Source organism: Dipodomys spectabilis, unplaced genomic scaffold (assembly GCF_019054845.1).
Source record: "Dipodomys spectabilis isolate Male_0828 unplaced genomic scaffold, ASM1905484v1 ptg000095l, whole genome shotgun sequence".
Classification (NCBI taxonomy): Eukaryota; Metazoa; Chordata; class Mammalia; order Rodentia; family Heteromyidae; genus Dipodomys; species Dipodomys spectabilis.
The window spans coordinates 23,226,212-23,247,341 of record NW_024870772.1 but is presented as its reverse complement, the minus strand read 5'-3'; the positions used below and the strand labels follow the sequence as shown (position 1 = coordinate 23,247,341).

The following is a 21,130-nucleotide window of genomic DNA, read 5'->3' as shown; positions in this document are numbered from 1 at the left end:
TTTGTAGTATCTAAAGCATTTTCTAATTCCTACAGTCAAGTGCTTCAGCTACTATAGTGAACTGTTAAAAATATTCATACTTGTTACAAATAGTAGGGCAAAACTTGAGATGGATGATTGTGATAAGTGCACAAACTGCTAAAATGGCAAGTGAGCATCTTAGTCTGTATGAACTCAGGGCTTACATTGCTGGGCAGGTGCTCTGCCACTTCAGCCACAACCCCAATCCTTTCTTTGCCTTGTTTTTCTTAAAGAAAAAGAATATTTTTGCCCAGACCTTGGACAATAATCCTTGTACTATGCCTGTCAGTAGCTAGGAGCTCAGGCAGACTCTTACAGTGCCCAGCTGAGATCTTGCTAATAACTCTTCGCTCAGGTTGGTCTCAAAATATATCCTCCCTATCTCCATGTCCTAAGGCATGGGCTACCACATTTGACTTTTTGTTTTTACATTTACAGAAATAATACTCATAGAGAGTGTTTGGATTTTTTTTTGCTTATACAAGTCATAATAATAATAATATTAAATAGGATGATGTTAGTAACTGTCACCATTTTTTGAATATTGTGCATATAATAGTTTTTGTTTTCAAGGATTTTCTTAATGTAAGTTTGATTTTTAGATTTCTATTTATATGGATGAGGAGACAGGCTAGATAAGCTAACTTAGTCAAAGTTATATATCAAAACATTAGAATGGCAATTTGAATCAAGGACACCTAACTTCAAACCCTATTTTTTCCCCTTTCTCCTTCCCTGGGGGGGTGGGGGGGTGGGGGGAGGGGTCAAATCTGGAGTCTTGCGCATGATAAAGCAAGCATTCTGTCATTGAGTCATACTGTACCTCCAGCCTTCAAACTCCTTTTTTTTTTTGTAATGATTCTACTGGGAAACAGATGCTAGAATTTGCTTTTAAATGTGTGTAATTTGTGTGATACTTTGTGTAGAAGCACAATTGATTCTCAGATTATTGAAGTGCAGTTATCTATATGATCTATCTCTTCTTCAGAAAGTATTCAGATGTGGGTTATGAAGAATGTCAGACTTGACTAGTCTTTGAGACTGTCAGTTCTTTGTGAGAATACAATGTGATTGATAATATTAGAATAGTTCTGATGTTTTGGAAGGAAAAGATTGTGCATTAATTTTGCATTATTATATAGTTCTGAACTTACCTTTTTATCAATATAGAGTCAAAGATGCTCTTTTCTTTCTTTTCAGGTTGTAAAGCTTTCTGAAATAGTGACCTTAGCTAAGCAAGCCCACGTGGATGTGAAATTTCAGTTGCCAATCTGAACTGATAACCCAGTGGATGACTGACAATGTTACATGTATTATCATCCTTCAAAATACTGTGTTCTGTGTTTTGCTCCTTTTCTTTTTGTGGAGACCATAATTGCCATGTAGACACACAAACTTTAGAGAGCATTTCGTCTGCATTTAATTTGGCTGTTCAGAATGGACTGTTTGTATAAAGAATATATAATGCAAGTTTCTAGGTTATTTTGTTTCAGTCATCTCTTGGTTCTCCTACAGAATGTCACTTTGCGATATGCCTGTTTATTGTTGGATACAAGATTCTCCATTGATGTGAATCCTATAAATAAAATAAATATAAAGATAAAGCTTTATTCTTTAATATTAAAATGTACTATATAATCTAGCTCCTTCAGGAGATCAGTGTTAAAACACTGTTTTATATCAGAAGTATTTTATCTTCAGCACCAAATAAGTGCACACTAAATATATCAATCACTGTTTATAAACAAACTTTCAAACACTCCTCAGAATATTCTTTTAGATATTTCAGTAAGGTAACTTGTTAATTATTAAATCCTTGCAAAACACCAAAAGCTGCAAGTCTTCATGGTTCTGTGGTGTTAAGAAACATCTGCAGGTTTGTATCAAATTCAGATATATTTGCATAGACTTGGTAGACAAAATTAAGAATGTCAATTCAAGTTAATAAAAATTTCAAAATGTGATTTGGATTAATGTTGTTTTTGAATTCTTTTTTCTGTTTTTTAAGTAAACAGAAAGTAATGTATTTATTTTTTATCTAATATATTTTTTAATTGTAAAAATACTGTACAGAGAGGTTACAATTACATGGGCAAGATAACAAGTACATTTCTTATCAAGCATTGTAGCCTCCTCCTTTGTTTCCCCTTCCTATCCCTTCCCATCCTCCTCCCCCCTCTCCCACCTAATCCTCCCCCACCCCTACCAAAGTTGTAAAGTTCGTTTTCAACTTAACGACTTGTACATCTCATTGTTGCAATGGGTCCACCTATATCCCTATTTAAACGATTTGTTTTTTCCCTTCCCCTCCACAAATTATACTGACATCAAATACAGTGAAAGCAGGGGTTATACTGTGGGGGAGGGACATACAAAGCAACAAAGAAATAATCTTATAAATGTGTTAGAAACAATCGCATGAAAGAAAAAAACATTTGAATACATATCTTAGGGTTCATTTCCCTAACATCACATTATCTGACCTTTTCTGCTTGACTCAGACATATACTAGTTATTGCAGAAAGTAATGTATTATTTCAGAAAATAGGTCTTGGGAAAAAAATTGTAGATAACATTCTTAGTATGAAAGTACATATCTTAAAGCTACTTTTAGAGAATTTAATACAATTCTACTGCTCATGGATGTGTCATATAACATATATTAAAAGAAAACATTCTTACTTCCCTACATGCATATGTGCTTATACATACATGCATTTTTGTTCAACACATTAAATTGTTGATATGTGACTTAATAATATGGAAGGAGATAGTGACTGAGCAGTAGAAATTTAACCATTCTTGTGAATTTGAGAACTTCTACCTATTTTGGTGTTCCTAAAATGTAATCCTGTGTGTGTATATATACACTAATATATACTGTGCATAACATCATAACACTGTGATTATGAGTATAGAATTTCTACCACTTGAACCCCAGCCCAGAAAATCAACTTTTGCTTAAAAAATTGGACTTTAAATGAGGCAGTGAGAATGAAAAAGCATTGATCATTTGGAAGCTGGTGTCCAGAGTGAGCCTGAAGAGGAGAAAGCTGGGAAATGAAGGGGTGTCTGGATGATATTGGAGGTAAATGCCAGGATGGAACCCAGTGAGTGTTTTTGGGATTCAGACTATGGCAGTCTTTACGGCCTTGTTAGCTAGCTCAGTTCTTCATCCACTCTGACAAAATTTAAGGGGTTTTGCTAGAAATTTTAACTTTGCCTTTTAAGGTACAAGACCACAGTTGACATTTTTTTCTTTTCTTTCTCCCCCTAAGAAGTCATGTTTTTGTTTTTCCTTTTGCTCTTACATGTGTGTTCTTACTCTCCAGTCTCTTAATTGCCTTTCATGGTGGTGGGTTGGAGCCCCTGCCGTGCATACCACACTGTGGTTGCCTGTTCTTCCTTGAAATTATCACTGTGGGTGCAGACAGTAGGAAACTTTCAATAAGCAGCCAGTAAGATGGAAGGGAAGCCTGAGTGGGAGGGCTGACCCTTCAGCATTTAGTCAGCTGTCTATGGAGTTTGATTGGCCCTCCACATTATCACCTCTTGTTCATGTTGTAGTCATTTCTTTGGAACGGAGGTTCTTTACATGAAGTAGATTTATAGGGATTGTGGACTTTATTTTGCCCCATCTATAACAAGGCATTCATTCACATCCTAACTCCAGCAATTTGTATTCACTTTACCCAAGAAAGAACTTTGCAGAGGGCAATTAAAGCTGTAGACCTCAAAACAGAGATTATCTTGGGTTTCTCTGTAGGACCAATCTAACCCTAGTAGCTCAAGAGCAGAGAGCATAGTCCTGTTGGGTGACGAGATGTGACAAGAGCAATTAGAGAAATTTCAAGGGTAAGAATTCAGTGCCTTATTGCTGACTCTTGGACATAGGGGAACAGAAGGAGACTATCAGTATATAAAGCTAGTGGAGCAAGGAAATGGGGTCCTACAGTTACGAAGATCTCTAAAAGGAAAGGGTCAGGGAGTCTTAACTTGATGACTTGAGGTTCTCTGATTACAGAAAAGAATTTCTGATATTTAGGGTAAGAACCTGACAAGATTTATTCAGCAGGTAGAACAAAAGGTACAGATGCACCACATTAAATCTGGTAAGCTGGTTATTTCTAGGTGGTTAAAGAAAATGGTGTTTGTATACTTCTAATCAGGTTATATATTAATACAACATGTATTAATATATATTTCTCTATATTAATATATAATATATATTTCAGCTCTCATGCTCATCCTCATCTATCATGTCATTTGGAAGCAGATTCTTCTCAGCCTCCTGAGGAGAGTATAATCAGCTAACCTCTTTATTTTTGCTTTTGTAAGACTCTTAAGAGAATCCAGCCAAGCCCATTAAGATTGCCTCAGACATCTGTGAGAATAAATTTGTATGGTCTTAAGCTGCAAAGTTGTTGACAATTACAAATCGTAGCAGGAATGTCTCATCATATTGATCAACTCTTCTCAAACTGGGAGAAGTAATTTTTTTAAAAGTTCACATCAGTTTTCTTTAAAGGAACTTCAAAAAAGTCAATGTGTCATGAGCTGATTTTTTTTTTTTTACAATAAAAGCAATTAGGAGGCATACAATTATTAAAACACCAACTATTATACTCCAATTTTTATTTTTTTAGGTCTGAACTTGTTCTTTCAAATGGCTGTATGCTTCCAAATCTTATTCTGAAATATGTTTTTCTCTTGCAGATTTGTGAATGGTTTGTGGATCAGCTTCAATTCACAGATCACATTTTGGGTAGGACGGAGGAAAGCTCCATCACATCCAGTTTGTGAGGAGGAAAATACAAAGAACTCAAAGTAGGCTGTAAACAAATACCTAGGGGATAAGAGGCTCAGCATTGGGTAGTTTGTACTTAGTGATATCCTGGTCCTCATTTTTCAAGTCTGTGAAGCAATTGCCAATAATCAAAGAAGCCACACTACTGTTACGTGAGTCTTGTCACTGCCAATAAAAATAACAGAAATCAATAAGCTTAGCAGCTTGGAGGATACATTGAAAGGGTTAGGGAGGCCTAAACTTCCTGGCCTGGTTTGTTGATAATCAAATGCTGACATTCATTAATATCTTTTCTAGAACTTGAAACCACTAGTTGAGACCCAGTAGTCAAGCAATTGAGTAGAGGGATGAGCTTGTAAGAAGGAAGCTGAAGAAAAGCTGTAGTTACTCCTAAAATTAGTTCCAATACAACAAAGCATCTTACTCTGTTTTTGATAGTGTATAGTGAAACAAGCAACATTTTAGAACAGGAGACTTTGTTTTACTAAAAATGATGTATACTGATTCTAAGAATAAACCCTCTCTAAACTAGAAATACACACAAAATATAAAAGCAAATAAAAATTAGCTGCCATGACAAAACCCAGAAATAACTATAAAAATAAAAAATAAAAAACAACTATAAATGTTCTTGTGGGCTTGACTATGTGTAAATGTGTGCACAGATATTTGAATGTACTTATATTAATAGAATCATACACAATGCCATATAATCTCAAGATAAAATTGACTTTCTTATATAGCATGAAATATAGGTCTTTAATTGCTATATATTTGAGGATGTGTATCAAAACCTAGGATTTGCATTACTGACCTTTGGTTTCAAAGTAACTTGTTCTTGTGTCTTTCAGCACTTGTGTTAATTTCTTCTTATGATAAAATTCTGTCAGTGAAATGGATTAGTTGTGTAGTGTAAAAGCATAACTATACTTAAACATTTTCATGGCAGATGCTGAAAGTCTTGACAGTAGTGTGTATAACACTTTTTGTTCCATGCCTAATTATAGTAGGCAAAGCATGTTCTTACTATTTAGTATTGATGAAGTTTTGGTCTAAATACTGGCATTTGTAGAAGAGTGAGTGTGTGTGTGTGTGTGTGTGTGTGTGTGTGTGTGTGTGTGTGTGTGTTCATGTTGACTTTTCCTACTGACCATTCTTACTAATATTAAGATTTTTTTGTATATTTTAGAATAAGCATTTGTCTATCTTGTATTAAATATGTGCTAGCCAGCATTTTGTTGTGACAAAATACTTGTGAGAAGGAACTTAAAGAAGAAAAGGTTTATTTTGACTCAGAATTTCAGAGGTTTTAGTCCATGGTCATTTGGCTCCCTTTCCCTGTGCATGGTGAAGCCCATCATAGTAGAATGCTGTAGTGGTGGGAAACTGCTTGCTTCATGGCCAGGAAGCAGAGGAAGGGCTGGGGCAAGATACACCCTTCTAGGTCCTGCCTCCAGTAACAGACTTCCTTCACCTAGTTCCCAACACCTCTCAATGGGTTAATTACTTAAGGCTAAAGCTCTTAGAATCCAGGTGGTTCCCAATAGCTCACTAGTTACCAATCAACCTGTTAACATGTTAACCTTCAACATATTTCCTCATATGTCAGTTTTGTTAAAAATCAAATCCATTAACCTTTGTGGCTTTCAGTCTTTACAACATACTTTAAAATGCTTTATTGGTTTTGACATGAAGTATGAATGTATAGCCCCCCAAAAGCCAGCTTCCCAAATACCAATTACTTAAAATTTCATCTAGTCACTAGCTTTGTCATCTTTATGATACTAACTTCTTGTATGTTTTTGAGAGTATCTACAACTTACATTTATAGGGAAACTTTTTTGAGATAGGGTCTCACCATGCCCAGTCAGGCCTTGGGCTGTTATGTAGTCTATATCAGTCTCAGACTCAAGATCATCCTACCTTAGTTGCCAGAGGGCTGGATTACTGTTGTCAGTGCCATATTCACTTTACAGGGATACTTCATTAATTCTCATTTAGGAAGTGAGAAATGATCTATTGAGACAATGACAGAGGGTGTCTCAGACATTGTTTTTTTCATTCAGTCATTTAGCTATCAAAGTTATCCCTGTTTATTTGTACAGAATTGTACTATGCATTTTCAAGGTTTCTACCCTTCAATTGAATGATCACTTTCTACTAGGAAACATTTCTTATTTGACACTGGATAAATAAAAATGTGGGCTGATAAGAAATGAAAACAGTTTGTCTAGTGATTCACCACTTTCTATCTGGTAGACCATGACTCTCAAAAGAAGCGAGTGTTGATCTGAATATTTCTTTTTTCTCTTTGTGATGTTGAGACTCAGACTGAGGGCCTTGTATATACTGAGTAAGTATTCTACTATTAAGCTACACCCTTAGATCAATCTAATTTTTTTGAGGATTGTATTACTTTAGCCACATCATTCTCCCCAAATCCTTTTTGATTTAGTTTTTATTTTTCAGATAGGGTCTTGCACTTGTGCCACATGGCTAGCACTGGACCTTTGATCTTCCTACCTCTGCTTCTGGAGTAACTTGAACTTATATTACCACCCTTTTTTTTTTTTTTTTTTTGGAGATAAGATCTCATTAACTGCTATGTCCTCTTCCAGATCATCTGGTGTTAAAATCATTTTTAAAATGTTTTCTCCCCTTTCTTTGAGACTAATACTGAAAAGAACAGCCTAAGAAGCATTTTTAAACAAACTGGCCATGGCTTTCTTTTTTTAAAATTGTAATTCAGCTGACATATACTGTTTTTCATCTTGTGAGAGCCATTTGAATTATGGGTCAACTTTTCAAACACCATAGATTTAATTTATCAGGCTATATGTTTTTATGTTTAATATCATATGCCCATGTAAAACTGTCAACCTTTCCTGACCTCTGCAGAGACCATTGAACAGCTGTGGGGCTGTATCTGACTCCTGGTCTAGCATTCCTGACACACATGCTTTGTATGACTCCTTTCCATGTGTCCTCCCATGTAGATTCTGCTCTTCAGTGGCTGTTCTGGTGTACTTGTCTGTGGGCCAACACCAGCTGCTCCCTGAGAATTAATACCATACGAAGCAAAGGTTATTTTTGTGGTACAGTGTTGGCTTGGTGCCTATTTTGTAGAAGTCTCATTGCTGAGAGAGCTGAGTAGTGACATTTAAAATCTATGTACCACTTTGTTATCATTGCATTGCCAACTAATTTAACTTTGTCCATGTCACTCAGCCTGCTTAATGAGCAGTGTTTGGCAAGCCGTCATCAGGGGGACTTAGGAATGAAACACCATGTGAAAGAAGTGCATTGTTTTGAAATATCCTTATTGAGAAGAAAGCCTGGAAGCATCTCTAAGGTGAGAAAATTTCACTTAAAAACAAAACCAAATCCAGAGATCCATTGTTTCTCACCCCAATGTCATCAAATATCTAATATCTTATTCAGAAAGGATTACTGAGTGTCAAGAACCTTACTGTGGTCAGTGGAAGTTAAACACAGGCCTGGAAATGACCAGGCACTAACACTACATAGTAAACAGATCGTAGGGCAGAGACTGCTTTTGGTGTAAATGATGTTGGCATTGGGTGATTAGCTGCACTTGTAAGCTCATGCTTTCTGAAATATCTGGCAGGGACAAAAAGTTACTTTAGTGTCCCTTTGGGCTTTTATTTTTCCTTTGCAAACAAGAGAACTTTTCTGCTGTCTTATTCCAGTTGGGTTTCAATATGGATAAAAATCTTTTTTAGGTGCCTATTAAGTATGCAGCATCCTTAGTCCACAAGAAAGTTTGATTCAGCCAGGTTAGGAATATTCATATCTAATAAACTCCTTAGGTGATTCCAGTGCAGGTGGCTCTTTGAAAAATACAGTAGGGCAGAGGATAAGGGAAAATGATTTGGCATTCTACAAACACTTAAGTCATTCCAGGACACATCACTTCAGTGGTTCCCTCTCAACCCTTGAATAGTATGTGCAGCTGCTTTAGCCATAATTGTGTGTACACCCATACTTAGGGAATGGCTCATTAGGTTTGAAGAACCCTCTCTTCTGCGCTTGCTCTCTCCCCCCCTCTCCTTTCTTAACCTTAACACAAGATCTCATGTATGACCTCCCTGCTTTTAGCTACTGTTTTGCTTATGATTTCAGGTCTCACTATGTGGCCCAGGCTGGCCTTGAACTTGATTCTCTTGTGTCAGTCTCCCTAAGTACTGGAATTCCATGAGTGCAGCACCATGCCTGGTTTCTTACTTTTTGTTTGTTTGGGACTGGGGCTCCAGCTTGGTATCTGACACATTTGCTCCTTGGCTAGTGCTGTACCAACTGAGCCACATCCCTAACCCCCTTATTGTCTTTTAGAATGTAGATACGCAGGAGAAAACATCATCTTATACTTTAGCACAATGCGAACCAAAGAGCCAGTCTCTGTAGCTATTTATTCCTAGTTTCTACCAGGTGAAGGATCTTTCACTGGAATGTAAGTCAGTTACATCACTGAGTACATTGTTTAGTCCATCTGATGTATGTTTCTTCTTGGCAGCATAATTTAGCCAATGAAGGAAGCTTCAGTGCTTTAAGAGTTTATGTTCTGTTATCTTGTTGCCAGCTGATGACAAATGGCTTCAGGGACCAGATTTGGAATAATACTACCCCAACAGACATTTAAGCCTTATAGAATACTAATAGAGCAGCTTCAGGTAAAGAGAGGGTCTACAAAGATAAACTCTGGTGTCACTAAATACCAACTCAGGTGACCAGACCTGGCTTTTTCAGAAGCTACCGAAACTTATTCCCATAGTATAACATAGTTTCTTTGTGCTTGGCCTGTCCAACAGTGGAAGTGGCAGTGAAAGGAAACCCACTTAGATCGCCCAGAGAAGAAAAACTAACCTCATTAGTTGAGAGTCTTTTTGAAGAGGGAATGTATGCCAGCAAAACCTTTCCCTCAACTTGAACCAGTCCTTTTGGCAACTCTAGAGTACTTTTGACATCAATTTAAAAGGACTAAACACACTATTACAAATACAGCTACACTTTGTTGATGAAATTTCTATAATTTTAAAATTTTTCAATCTAAAGGACAAGAATAACAGGAAAAGGATTACAAGAGATTCTTCCTTTTTTTTGTGAGACAGAATTTTACCGGGATCAAACTTGAGATCTTTCTGCCTCAGTCTTTGAACACTCGGATTACGGATGTAAACTACCACTTCTGGCCTTGTTAAGGTCTTGTTAATGAGAGATTCTATGATTCTATAATTCAGGTACACAATTATTTCAGATTGACTTCTAACATTCATTAAATTAATTCAACAAATATTGAGTACCTTTTATGAATGAGCAATGAGATTTGATTCCTTTTGGTGTTTATAATTTGGTGTGAGAGATAGGCATTAAGCAATTATATAGGTCTAGTCATAAATCTGAAGTTTGAGCTTAATGAGAAAAGGCAAGTATGCAAAAAGTTAATAATAATCAGGTATAAGTTTTATTTAACCTATACTCCTAGCTATTCAGGAGCCTGAAATCTGAGAATTCAGGTTTGAAGCCAACCTGGGCAGAAAAGTCCATGAGACTTTTTTTTTATCTTCAGGTAACCACCAAAAGAAGTGGAGATGTGGCTTACGTGGTAGAGGACTAGTGTTGAATGGAAAAAGCTGAGAGCCTGAAGCCTGGGGTTCAAGCTCCAGTGCTGGCACAAACTCCATTTAATTTAGCAAGTGGTTTGGTGCTTTGATTTTATATCAAATATTATTCTCAGTGTCAATAGACACAAAAATAAATTCAAGAATGTTCTTGTCCTCAGATCCATTTGATAGTATACTTGAACACCCATACTTTTCTTCAATTCTCACTTGAATTTTGTGGTTGATTTATATAGTTGTAGCTATTCAACTTATCCTCTGTAACAGTGAGGCAGACCCATACATGTGTGTGTTTGTGAATTTGTCTTGAAAAATCTTTTCAATGGTTATGACTGTTAAAGCAATTGTTTTTTGTATGTAACAGTATTAGAGCTTGAATTTAGGGCCTGGGCTCTATCCCTTAGCTTCAAGGGATAGTGCTCTATCTGGTTGTGACTTTTTTTGGGGGGGGGGGTGTCCGGTTGTGGGGCCTGAACTCTGGGCCTGGGTGCTGTCCCTCAGCTCTTCAGCTCAAGGCTAACGTTCTACCACTTGAGCCACAGCACCACTTCTGGCTTTTTTCTTTTTGCTTATGTGGTGCTGAGGAATCGAACCCAGGGCCTCATGCATGTAAGGCAAGCGCTCTACCACTGAGCCACCTTCCCAGCCCTGGTTGTGACTTTTGAGACACCAAAGGTCTTGACTGATACAGACTTTACAGAACAGAATTATTGTTGCATATCTATCATAAAGTTGTTGCCTTATATTTAAAGTGATCCCAGGGTGGGTTCAATGTTTTTTTTTTTTTTGGTTTGTCATAGGTCTTGAACTCTGGGCCTGGGTGCTGTTCCTGAGCTCTTCAGCTCAAGGCTAGCACTCTACTGCTTGAACCACAGTGTCACTTCTGGTTTTCTGTTGCTTAATTGGAGATGAGTCTCATGGATGTCAACTTTCTGAGTAGCTAGGATTACAGGCATGAGCCATGGGTGCCTGGCTGTTCAATTCTTTGTCACATCTTGGTACCTTTTATGTGCCAGCCACTGTTCTAAATACTGGGTCACATTAGTGTACCAAAGATACACATTTCAACCTCCTGAAAGTTGTGTTCTGATGAAACATCTAAATGTCTCCTGATGGTTATTCCTTTCAGCTTTGACATTTTTATATGTTTTTATTGTAAAAATACTGTACAGAGGGGTTACAGTTAGATGAGTAAGGTAATGAGTACATTTCCTATAGAGCATTATTACCTCCTCCTTTGTTTTTCCCCTACCATCCCTTCCCTCCCCACCTCCCCAATTCTTCTCCCTTCCCCCTTCCCCCGGTGCTTTTAGGCCTTTTTTATTTTTCTTTCTTTTTTTTTTTTGGGTCTGGTTGTGGGGCCTGAACTCTGGGCCTGGGCGCTGCCCCTGAGCCCTTCAGCTCAAGGCTAGCTCTCTACCACTTGAGCCACAGCGCCACTTCTGGCTTTTTTCTCTTTGATTATGTGGTGCTGAGGAATTGAACCCAGGGCCTCAGGCATGCGAGGCAAGCGCTCTACCACTGAACCACCTTCCCAGCCCTAGGCCTTTTTTCAAACAGTGGATTTACCACCTTCTTGGCTTCCTGCTTTTTCACAACAGCAGGGACCAGGGCCACCTTCTTCCCCTTGGCCTTCTTTTCTTTTAGCATCTTGGGTGACTAGAGAGAGAGAGAGACCTGAGTTCTTAAGTCTTCTTTTTAAATTTTGTGTGTATAAGTAGGCATAGATAGATGAGTTCATGGGTATAATCTAATCATATAGGGTAATGGAATTTTGCTTTTGCTTTGGGGTGTATTTTTTCTCTAGGTCTCAGAATGCCTGATGAACAAGCATTTGAACTCTCCATTCATAGTACTTTGTGACAAGGGCTATCCCTACTCACAGTTGAGGACATAGAGGAAAGGTTAAGTGACTTGCCTGAGGTTTCCTGTGCTGTGACTTGAACCAGTCCTGTCTTCAAATTCCCCATTCTTGCATACTTTCCACTTACTCACCTCCATAGCCTTACTAGTAGGTTTTAGGACAGAAGTGATGTCAGGCTTTAGAATGGTCTGTTCCCTACAATCATTTGTAGAAGAATCCTGAACTCAGTGAAAGGTTCTCTTTCTACATGTTAGGAGATGTTGGAGCAGGGAGCAGTCCCTGGTGGCATCTGCACCCTGGTGCTTTGTTTCCTCTTTCCCTCTTCCCTTCTGTTTTCTTCTGGTCCTCTGTCCATTTTCACTTTTCCTTGTATCTTTAGCTACTAGATGGACTTTAATTTCATGGTCTGGAAAGGGTAGTAACCTTGGAGCCAAAGTATTTTGTATCACTGGCAGGTGCAGGTGCCAGACTCTAAGTACCTCACTCTGCAGAGGGGGTACAATGATAAGATATCTCAGTCATTAAATTGGAAAGTGCTCACAGCAAATTGCTTCTGCTAGAGATTTTCTACCCCAGGGTAGAAGTAGTGACAAGAATTCACTCAGAGGATAATATGCTCCTTGGTAAACTATAACAAAATTGTGATATTAATTAAGGACCCATCAAATTTATGATGGGATTTTTTTTTCCTAATCATCTTCTAGAAAGACTGTTAGCACTGCAAAGGACTAAGAATACCAACCCTCATCAAAAGGAATGTGACATAAACTTCCTAAAGGTGGCAAAAATTAAATATCGTATTCCTCAAATTACAAGGATGAGACCACCTTTCACCAACAAGGAATACATGTGTGGGAGTAAATAACTCATGAAGAATATGATTTCTGGTAAAAATTTGCTTTCACATTGCAATAAGCTGTCACCTTAGGTCAGCACTGCTCAATATGGTGCTTTTTTCCACTTCTAGACAAGGCAGTACATTAATTAAGCACCCAATAATTAGCTACTTTCTGTCACATGAAAATCACAATCACCATATAAGGTAGCATCAGCTATTTATTTTCCTTGCACCAAACCATGTAGATCATAATCAGCTTAAAGTTCTTTCTTGGTTTCCTACAGTGACATGATAAGCAAAAGGGCATTTGCAGGAAGGATCCTTTCTTTCCCTGAGAGAGCAACTATTTATTATCTACTATATAGATTTGTTTATGTTCTCTTCAACAGGAGACCTTTGGTAACATAAAAAAGTGCAGTTCAATTTAGTTGAACAAATTTCTGGACATGATGGCAGAACTGTGAGGATGATTAAGGCATGGTCTTTGCTCTTTAAGGAGCCTAGAGGGTGGGGGAAACAAGAAAGAAAATCTGCTGCTTTTTCTAGAAACACTGTGCTTTCCAAAGCCTGAGTTGGATTAGGGCGCTGGGAAGAAGGGATGGAACCAGGAGAGGGGCATCGCATCACTAGGCTGGAATGGGAGATCACAGGAGGCTTCTGAAACTGCATGCTGAAAGAAGAGAAGGAATCTTCCAGGTGGACATAGCTAGGTAGCAGGAACTTCCTGATGAGGAGTGGTCTGGGCCCATGTGGAGAGGTGAAGACACAAGATCAGCAGGTCTCACACACACACAGATCTTAAGCTTGGGAATGACTGTGGCTTAGGAAGTATAGGGAGGTTGCACCTAGGTTGAAACTGGAAGGCAATTGTCCTGTGAGCCTCCTTTGAGCAGTTCCAGGGCTCAAAGGCCCTGATAGCATGAGGGGAATGGATTGAACTTTGCTTTCCAAATGGCTGTTCAGTTAACCCAACATGATTTACTACAAATGCCTACCTTTGTTCCAGTGATTTGACAGAACACCTTTATTATTTGCTTGATCTTTATATGCACTGGGTCTATTCCTAGACTTTTCCTTCTATTCTTTTGATCTTATTGTCTAGTTACATACCAATATTATTATTCTCTGTATTAATTACAGAGACTTTATAGTATATTTTAATATCTGTTTGGACTAATCCTTCCTGAGCTCTCCTTTGCCAGTGTTTTCTCAACTTTCTTGTGTGTTTATTTTCCTGAAATGAACTTTAGGATCATCTTTAATGAGACATTTAACTCTTGTTTGTGATTCCTCCTGAGGGTGTTGAGGAATTTATTGTTAGGAATCTTGCTCCTTCAGGAAAATGATTGATGAGAACCTGGTACTGATGCATGTATGTTTCAGGTATGTCCAGCATTAGAACCTAACCTTAGCTGTGGATTAGAATGATCTAAAAAGCTTTAAGAAATACCAGTGTTGGGATTAAAGTAGAATTTCTCCAGATAAGGCTATGATATTAACATTTTAAAACAATTTTCCAACGCATTCTGTGTAGCTTTATTGAAATTCTAAGTTCAGAGATGCAGCAAGCAATATATTTGTTTCACTTTCTGGGAGGACACGGAAAGTTCCATGTATTAGGTTGAGACACAGGTATACTGTTCTACCACAGGACAGCGCATGTGACAGAGAAATGATATTTGGGAGAGGAAATTATGAGAAAGAGTTTGTGCTATTAACTCAGCTGGCTCAGGCCAGCTGATCATGACTCTCAGTGAAATTATAGAGTATAAACTTCATCCTTGGTATTTTTGCCAAATCATTCAGAGTACAGGTTTTCTCAAATTTTAGATATTCTCTATTTGAAGTACTAAAACATCATTTTGCATGTATATGTGAAGAGAGCAAAGATATTTCCCCATCATATATACATATATAATAAATTTGCTTATTTATTTGATGGTACTAGGGTTTAAACTCAGTGCCTGCAGGCACTCTTATCATCTAAGCCACATCCCCAACCTATTTCACTTTAGTTATTATTATTATTATTTTTGTTGGTGGTGGGGCTTGAACTCTGCACCTAGGCGCTGTCCCTCAGCTCTTCAGCTCAAGGTTAGCACTCTACCACTTGAAGTGCCACTTCTGGTTTTCTGATTGGTTTATTGAAGATAAGAGTCTCACGGCCTTTTCTGCCAGGGCTGGCTTTGAACCGAGATCTTCAGATCTCAGCCTGAGTAGCTAGGATTACAGGTGTGAGCTACAGGTGCCTGGCACTTTAGTTATTTTTTGGATAGAGTTTCTAATCATGCCTGGCAGGCCTGGACTGTCATCCTCCAGCTTATACTTTCTGGATATCTGTGATGAGAGGTGACCATCACCATGCCCAGTGTTTTTATTGTATGATATGGGGTTTAATGAATTTTGCTGCTTGGGTTGATCTCAAATTGTATTCCTCCCAGTCCCAGCTAGGATTACAGGTGTGAGCTATTCTACCTAGCCAATTCATATAATCTTATACTGGCCAGGAGCTACTTTCATCATTTATGAAATGTTACGTACTTTCCTCTCCTCTTTCTCTCTCTCGCTCTCCCTCTCTTCCTCCCTTCTTCACTCCCTCCCCGAGGTTGACATTTGTTGGAAGTTTGTACATCTGACCACAATAACAGTCATTCTGCTTTTCATGCTATACATTTGTGTTTTGTAATGTTGAAAAGTAGTTCTTTGTTACCAGTTGTAGTTAAGATACATTCAAGGAGAAATAGTAATGGGAAATAGGAATGAGAATATCTTGATTTGATGTTTGATGTTTTGACTTCTCATTGTAAATTGTACACTGGATGGCATGGTCCATACTGTCCAGAGGCTGGTTAGGAAACCAGTCTGCATTTTTGAAACATCCTCTGGCTGAGTGAGCAATTGAGTTGTCTCTTACCTTTCAATCATGTGAGCCTCAGGGTGGTTTGTTTTTGTTGAAGGAGATGAAAATACTAATTATCCTGATTTGCTTATGATATGCTGCTGACATGTATCAAATTACCACACTGTACCCAACTATGTATAATTATTCCATGCCAATTAAAAAGGATGGAAATGGTATGTTGCTTTTCCTCCTTATTTTATTCATTCTTTGGTGCACTGTGTCACCTTAATTAGCACAACAAATGTAATTTTATGTGACTTCTTTTCATAGCTCATTATTTTTCCACCAGAGTAGGAAATTGCTGCCCCAAACATTTTTTTTGTTCTACTTTTTCACAAAGGAAAGTACCCATTTTGAAAAACATTTTGCTTTTAGGTTTACTTCCATAAAAGCTCCAGTGACTTTCTTTGTCAAGGAAAGAATCATTTCCTCATCCCTAGCAGCAATCAACTCCTATAGGGTTGATTCTGCTTAAATGCAATGCTGATCTATAATGTAACAACTTAAATGCATGTGATTTTCAAAAAAAATGGAAACAATTGTGTACTGTGGAGCAAAATACAACATCTTAAAAGAGTTTTAAAAACAGCTGCAGGAGTGATGTGGTTTCTAAAGAAAGTTCACACCACATCTCACATTAAGAGAGTTCATTTGTATTTTGCACTGTCACCTGAAAGGAGAAAAGTGGAAGACAAAAAGATCACTTGCAGGCTGTTGTAAAGGGGTTTCCTGTGCTGGGTAGTTTTTTTATGACTCATTTGAGCACACTATATTTTGCCTGATATGAGAGAAGTGCCCACTTAGTTAATTTAAAATATTTCAAAGAAGTAATTTCATACTGTAAAATTTTGTTAGAGATAACTTCATTATTGCTGGAACAATTTTGCAACATCAAATGTGAATTTTATGTACATAGTTGCTTATAAATGTTCATAAACAAAATGCTTCTCTAAGTCTGAATGTTAGAGACACACAAGCACAAATTGCTACCAAGCACTGTAGATGGAGCAATTTCTCTAGCTTTCTTTGTTCACTCTCAGAAAATTGGAAACATCACAGATTCTGATGTAAGCCAGAAGTCTTGGGAATCCTAAACCAAGATATATAAAACAGATAAATTTTAAGTGACTGACTTATTCTCTTAACAAAGAACGTTCTCAAATCTGACACACCATGTTTAAAATCAACATCTGTTGTCTTGGTTTTCTGAAAATCTTGAGATGGGTGATATAAAGCTAGCTCATTCAAGGTGTTGCATCAGTCCTAGAAAGATGTACATTTGAGAGTCTTGGCTTCTTTTTTTCTTTTTGTGTCAGTCCTGAGGCTTGTCCCTGAGCAAAAGGGTTAGCTCAAGACAACCCTCTACCACGTGAGCCACAGCTTTGCTTCCAGTGTTTTGATGGTTAATTGGAGATAGAGTTCACAGACTTTCCTGGTCAAGCTATAAGCTGGCTTTCAATCATAATCCTCAGATCTCAGCCTCCTGAAGAGCTAGGATTACAGGTGTGAGCCACCAGTGCCCAGCTCTGGATTTCTTAAAATAAGAAATTATTATTATTTTTTTAACCTTATAAAAAGGATGTGTTGGATGCTAGTAGCCCAGGCCTGTAATCTTAGCTACTCTGAAGGCTGAGATCTAGAGGGTCACAATTTGAAGCCACCCCAGGAAGAAAAGCCTGAGAGACTCTATTTCTACTTAACCAACAAAAACTTGACTGGAGGCATGGATAAAGCAAGAAAGGTAATACAGCAAGAAAGCAGAGCTAGAGTTTGAGTCCTGAGTTCAAGCCTCAGAGCCTGCAAAAGAACAAATAAATGAAAAAGAGAAAGAAAAACTTCCCATCTGCCTTTCCTGACAACTAGAAGACCCTCCTTTGTTCTGATACACTTTTTGGTGTCTTTGGAACTTTCTTATTTGTAGTTAAATATCTTAAGTACAACATTTACTGTCATCTTTTTAATGGAGAAGTTTTGGTTAGGTTAGAGTAATGCTTTTGGAATGTCACTTTTCTGACAGGGCCTCATGTTTGCTTACTAGGGGGTAGGTACTCCTTCATTTAAGCCACACCTCCAGCCCTCTTTTGAAAACATTTTTTTGTGCATTTTGGACAGATTTTGTTATATTTTCACACATGTATATTATGTTCTTTGATTATACTCACCCCCCCTTACCCTCTGTTCATTCCAGTATACTCTTACTGAATCTCTTCATTCTCCCAAACAATCTCTCTGCTGCTTTCAAGTCAGTTTTTAATTTTTAAATTTATTTATTGTTTCTTTGCGTGTTTGTACTGATAGTGGGTTTTGAACTCCAGGCCACATGCTCTTGCTGGGCTTTTTTTCACTCAAGGCTGGGACTCTACTACTTGAGCCATACTTCCTGCTATTAAGTTATTTTTTTTTAAATGTAGATTCTGTATTGAAGAGAAAGTATGGCATTATATGTCTTTCTGAGTCTGACTTATTTTACTTAATCTGATGACTTCCATTTTCCCTCCATTTTTATCTACAAATAACACAATTTCATTTTTCTGTATGGTCGGATAATACCTCCTGTGTGAATGAATATATACCACATTTTCTTTAGCCACTCATTTATTGATGGGAGCCTATACTGATTCTGTATCTGGCTATTGTCAATAGTGCTTCTATAAACATGGACCTGCAGGTTTCTCTATTGTATGCTGACTTAAATACCTCTGGGTACATACTCAAAAGTGTTATGGCTGATTCATATCATAGTACTATTTTTAGTGCTTTTTTTGGGGGGGGGTCCAGTCGTGGGGCCTGAACTCTGGGCCTGGGTGCTGTCTCTAGTTCTTCAGCTCAAGGCTAGCACTCTACAACTTGAGCCACAGCGCCACTTCTGGCTTTTTTCTTTTTTCTTATGTGGTGCTGAGGAATTGAACCCAGGGCCTTAGGCATGCAAGTCAAGCGCTCTACCACTGAGCCACCTTCCCAGCCCTTTAGTGTTTTTTTTTTGGGTCCAGTCGTGGGGCTTGAACTCTGGGCCTGGGCACTGTCCCTCAGCTCTTCAGCTCAAGGCTAGCGCTCTACCACTTGAGCCACAGCGCCACTTCCGGCTTTTTTCTTATGTGGTGCTGAGGAATTGAACCCAGGGCCTTGAGCATGCAAGGCAAGCGCTCTACCAGTGAGCCACCTTCCCAGCGAGTGGTTTTTGTTTTTTTTTTGAGGAACCTTGATACTGGTTTGTATGGTGGCTGGGTGAATTTGAACAGCCTACAAAGGCTCCTCCCCACCATCACTTTTGCTAGCACTCATTGTTTGCTTTCTTATGATGGACATTCTGACTGAGAAGAGACAGATCTCAATGTGGGTGTTTTTGGGTTTTTTTCTCTGCCCAACCCTAGTGCTCTACCACTTGACCCACATCTCTACTTCTTGCTTTTTTTTTTTTTTTGACAGGGGATTGCTTAATTGGAGATAAGTCTCATGGACTTTAATGCCTGGCATAGCTTCCAACTGAGACCATCAGATTTCAGCATCCTGTATAGATAGGATTAGAGGCTTGAGCCACCAGTGCTTGCTTTCAATGAAGGTTTGATTTACATTTCCTTTATTGTTAAAGAACATTTTCTTGCATTTATTGGTCATTTGAATTTCTTCTTTGAGAATTGTTTAATTCATTTGCCTACTTATTGATTAAATTTTTTGTTCTTTTGGTGTCTTTACATATTCTGGATATTAATCCCTTGTTAGAAAGATAGCTGGTAAAGACTTCCTCTTTTTGGTAGGTATCTTTTCATTCTAGTAATTATTTCCTGTGTTGAACAGCAGCCTTATAATCCAATACAATCCCATTAATCAATTCTAGTTATTTCCTGAACTACTAGAATCCTATGTCTGTGCCTATTTTTTCAAGTGTTTTCTTCTAAGTAACGTCAACATTTCAAGTATTAAATTAAGTTCATTGATCCTTTAGGATTACTTTCTGTAGAAAGTGAGAGCAGGGATCTATTTTCAGCCTTCTACATGCAGAAATCCAGTTTCCCACACCATTATTTGAAAAGGCTGTCGTTTCTCCAACATATGGTTGTAGGCCTTTATTGAGAATCTTATTTCTGTCTAGGTCCTCTGTTTCTGTTATGGATCAGTAGTAAAATTTGACATTTGAAATTGTGATACCTCTTCCATTTTGTTCAGAATTGCTTTGGCTATTTGGGATCGTGTTTCCATATGAATTTTTAGGATTGCCTTTTCTATTTCTGTGAAGAATATCATTGGAACTTTGTGGGATTGTATTGTATCCATCACTTTTGGTAATATAGTCATTTTCATAATAATAGTTCTGTGTATCTATGAACATGAGAGATCTTTCCCTGTTCTCGTGTCTTCAGTTTCTTTCTTGAATGTTCTATAGTTTTCTTATAGAAGTCTTTCATTTCCTGGTTAGGTTTATTCCTAGGCCTTTTTTCTGAGGCTACTATGAATGGATTGCTTGCCTGATTTCTTTCTTAATATGTTTGTGATTGGTATATGGAAAAGCAGCTGAGTTTTGTAGATTGTTATTCTGCTAAAAATGTTTGTGAGATTTAAGAATTTGAAAACAAAGTTTGAACACATGGATGCCCTAATGAAAAGAAACAGGTGGGAAAGCCTCTATTTCAACAAAACATTCATTATTGAAACTGAGCGAAAGCCTGAAAAACCTTTTAACTTAATCCATGTCACCTGCTCTTAATTTGTGACTAAACCCTCTAGACTTAACATTTCACCTGTCTTTAGTTCCCTCCAATTGCTATTCCCTACACCTTCACACTTCAAGGCATATCTGTTAGGAGGTGGATTTTAGATAGGAGTTTCTGGTCTCCTTCCATTTTGGTCACTTCAAGTAACCTCTTACAAGACTTATTATTTTATTGATCAACATAATGTATGACGAGCAAAATGGACATATTTCTGTGATGATTTGGTAAGCTAGTCAGGAGGCAAGTCCAAGTAGACATTTAGAGTGTGTGTGTGGCTTATTGGCTGCTTGCTGGCATCAAGAACCTATGGATGAAATCAAATGAAATGAAGGGACTACCTGGATCATTTG

The 21,130-nt window shown here is 37.9% G+C and overlaps 1 protein-coding gene across 1 annotated transcript in view; it reads left to right on the top strand.

The window, feature by feature from the left end:
• The window catches only part of Sucla2 (succinate-CoA ligase ADP-forming subunit beta), a 34,391-nt gene extending 32,406 nt beyond the window's left edge, over nucleotides 1-1,985 (top strand). The window contains exon 11 of the mRNA XM_042685383.1: nucleotides 1,222-1,985. Coding sequence (XP_042541317.1) covers nucleotides 1,222-1,296 — 75 coding nt within the window. The 3' untranslated portion in view covers nucleotides 1,297-1,985. The remainder of the gene's footprint in view (nucleotides 1-1,221) is intronic.
• Nucleotides 1,986-21,130: the final 19,145 nt, after the last annotated feature.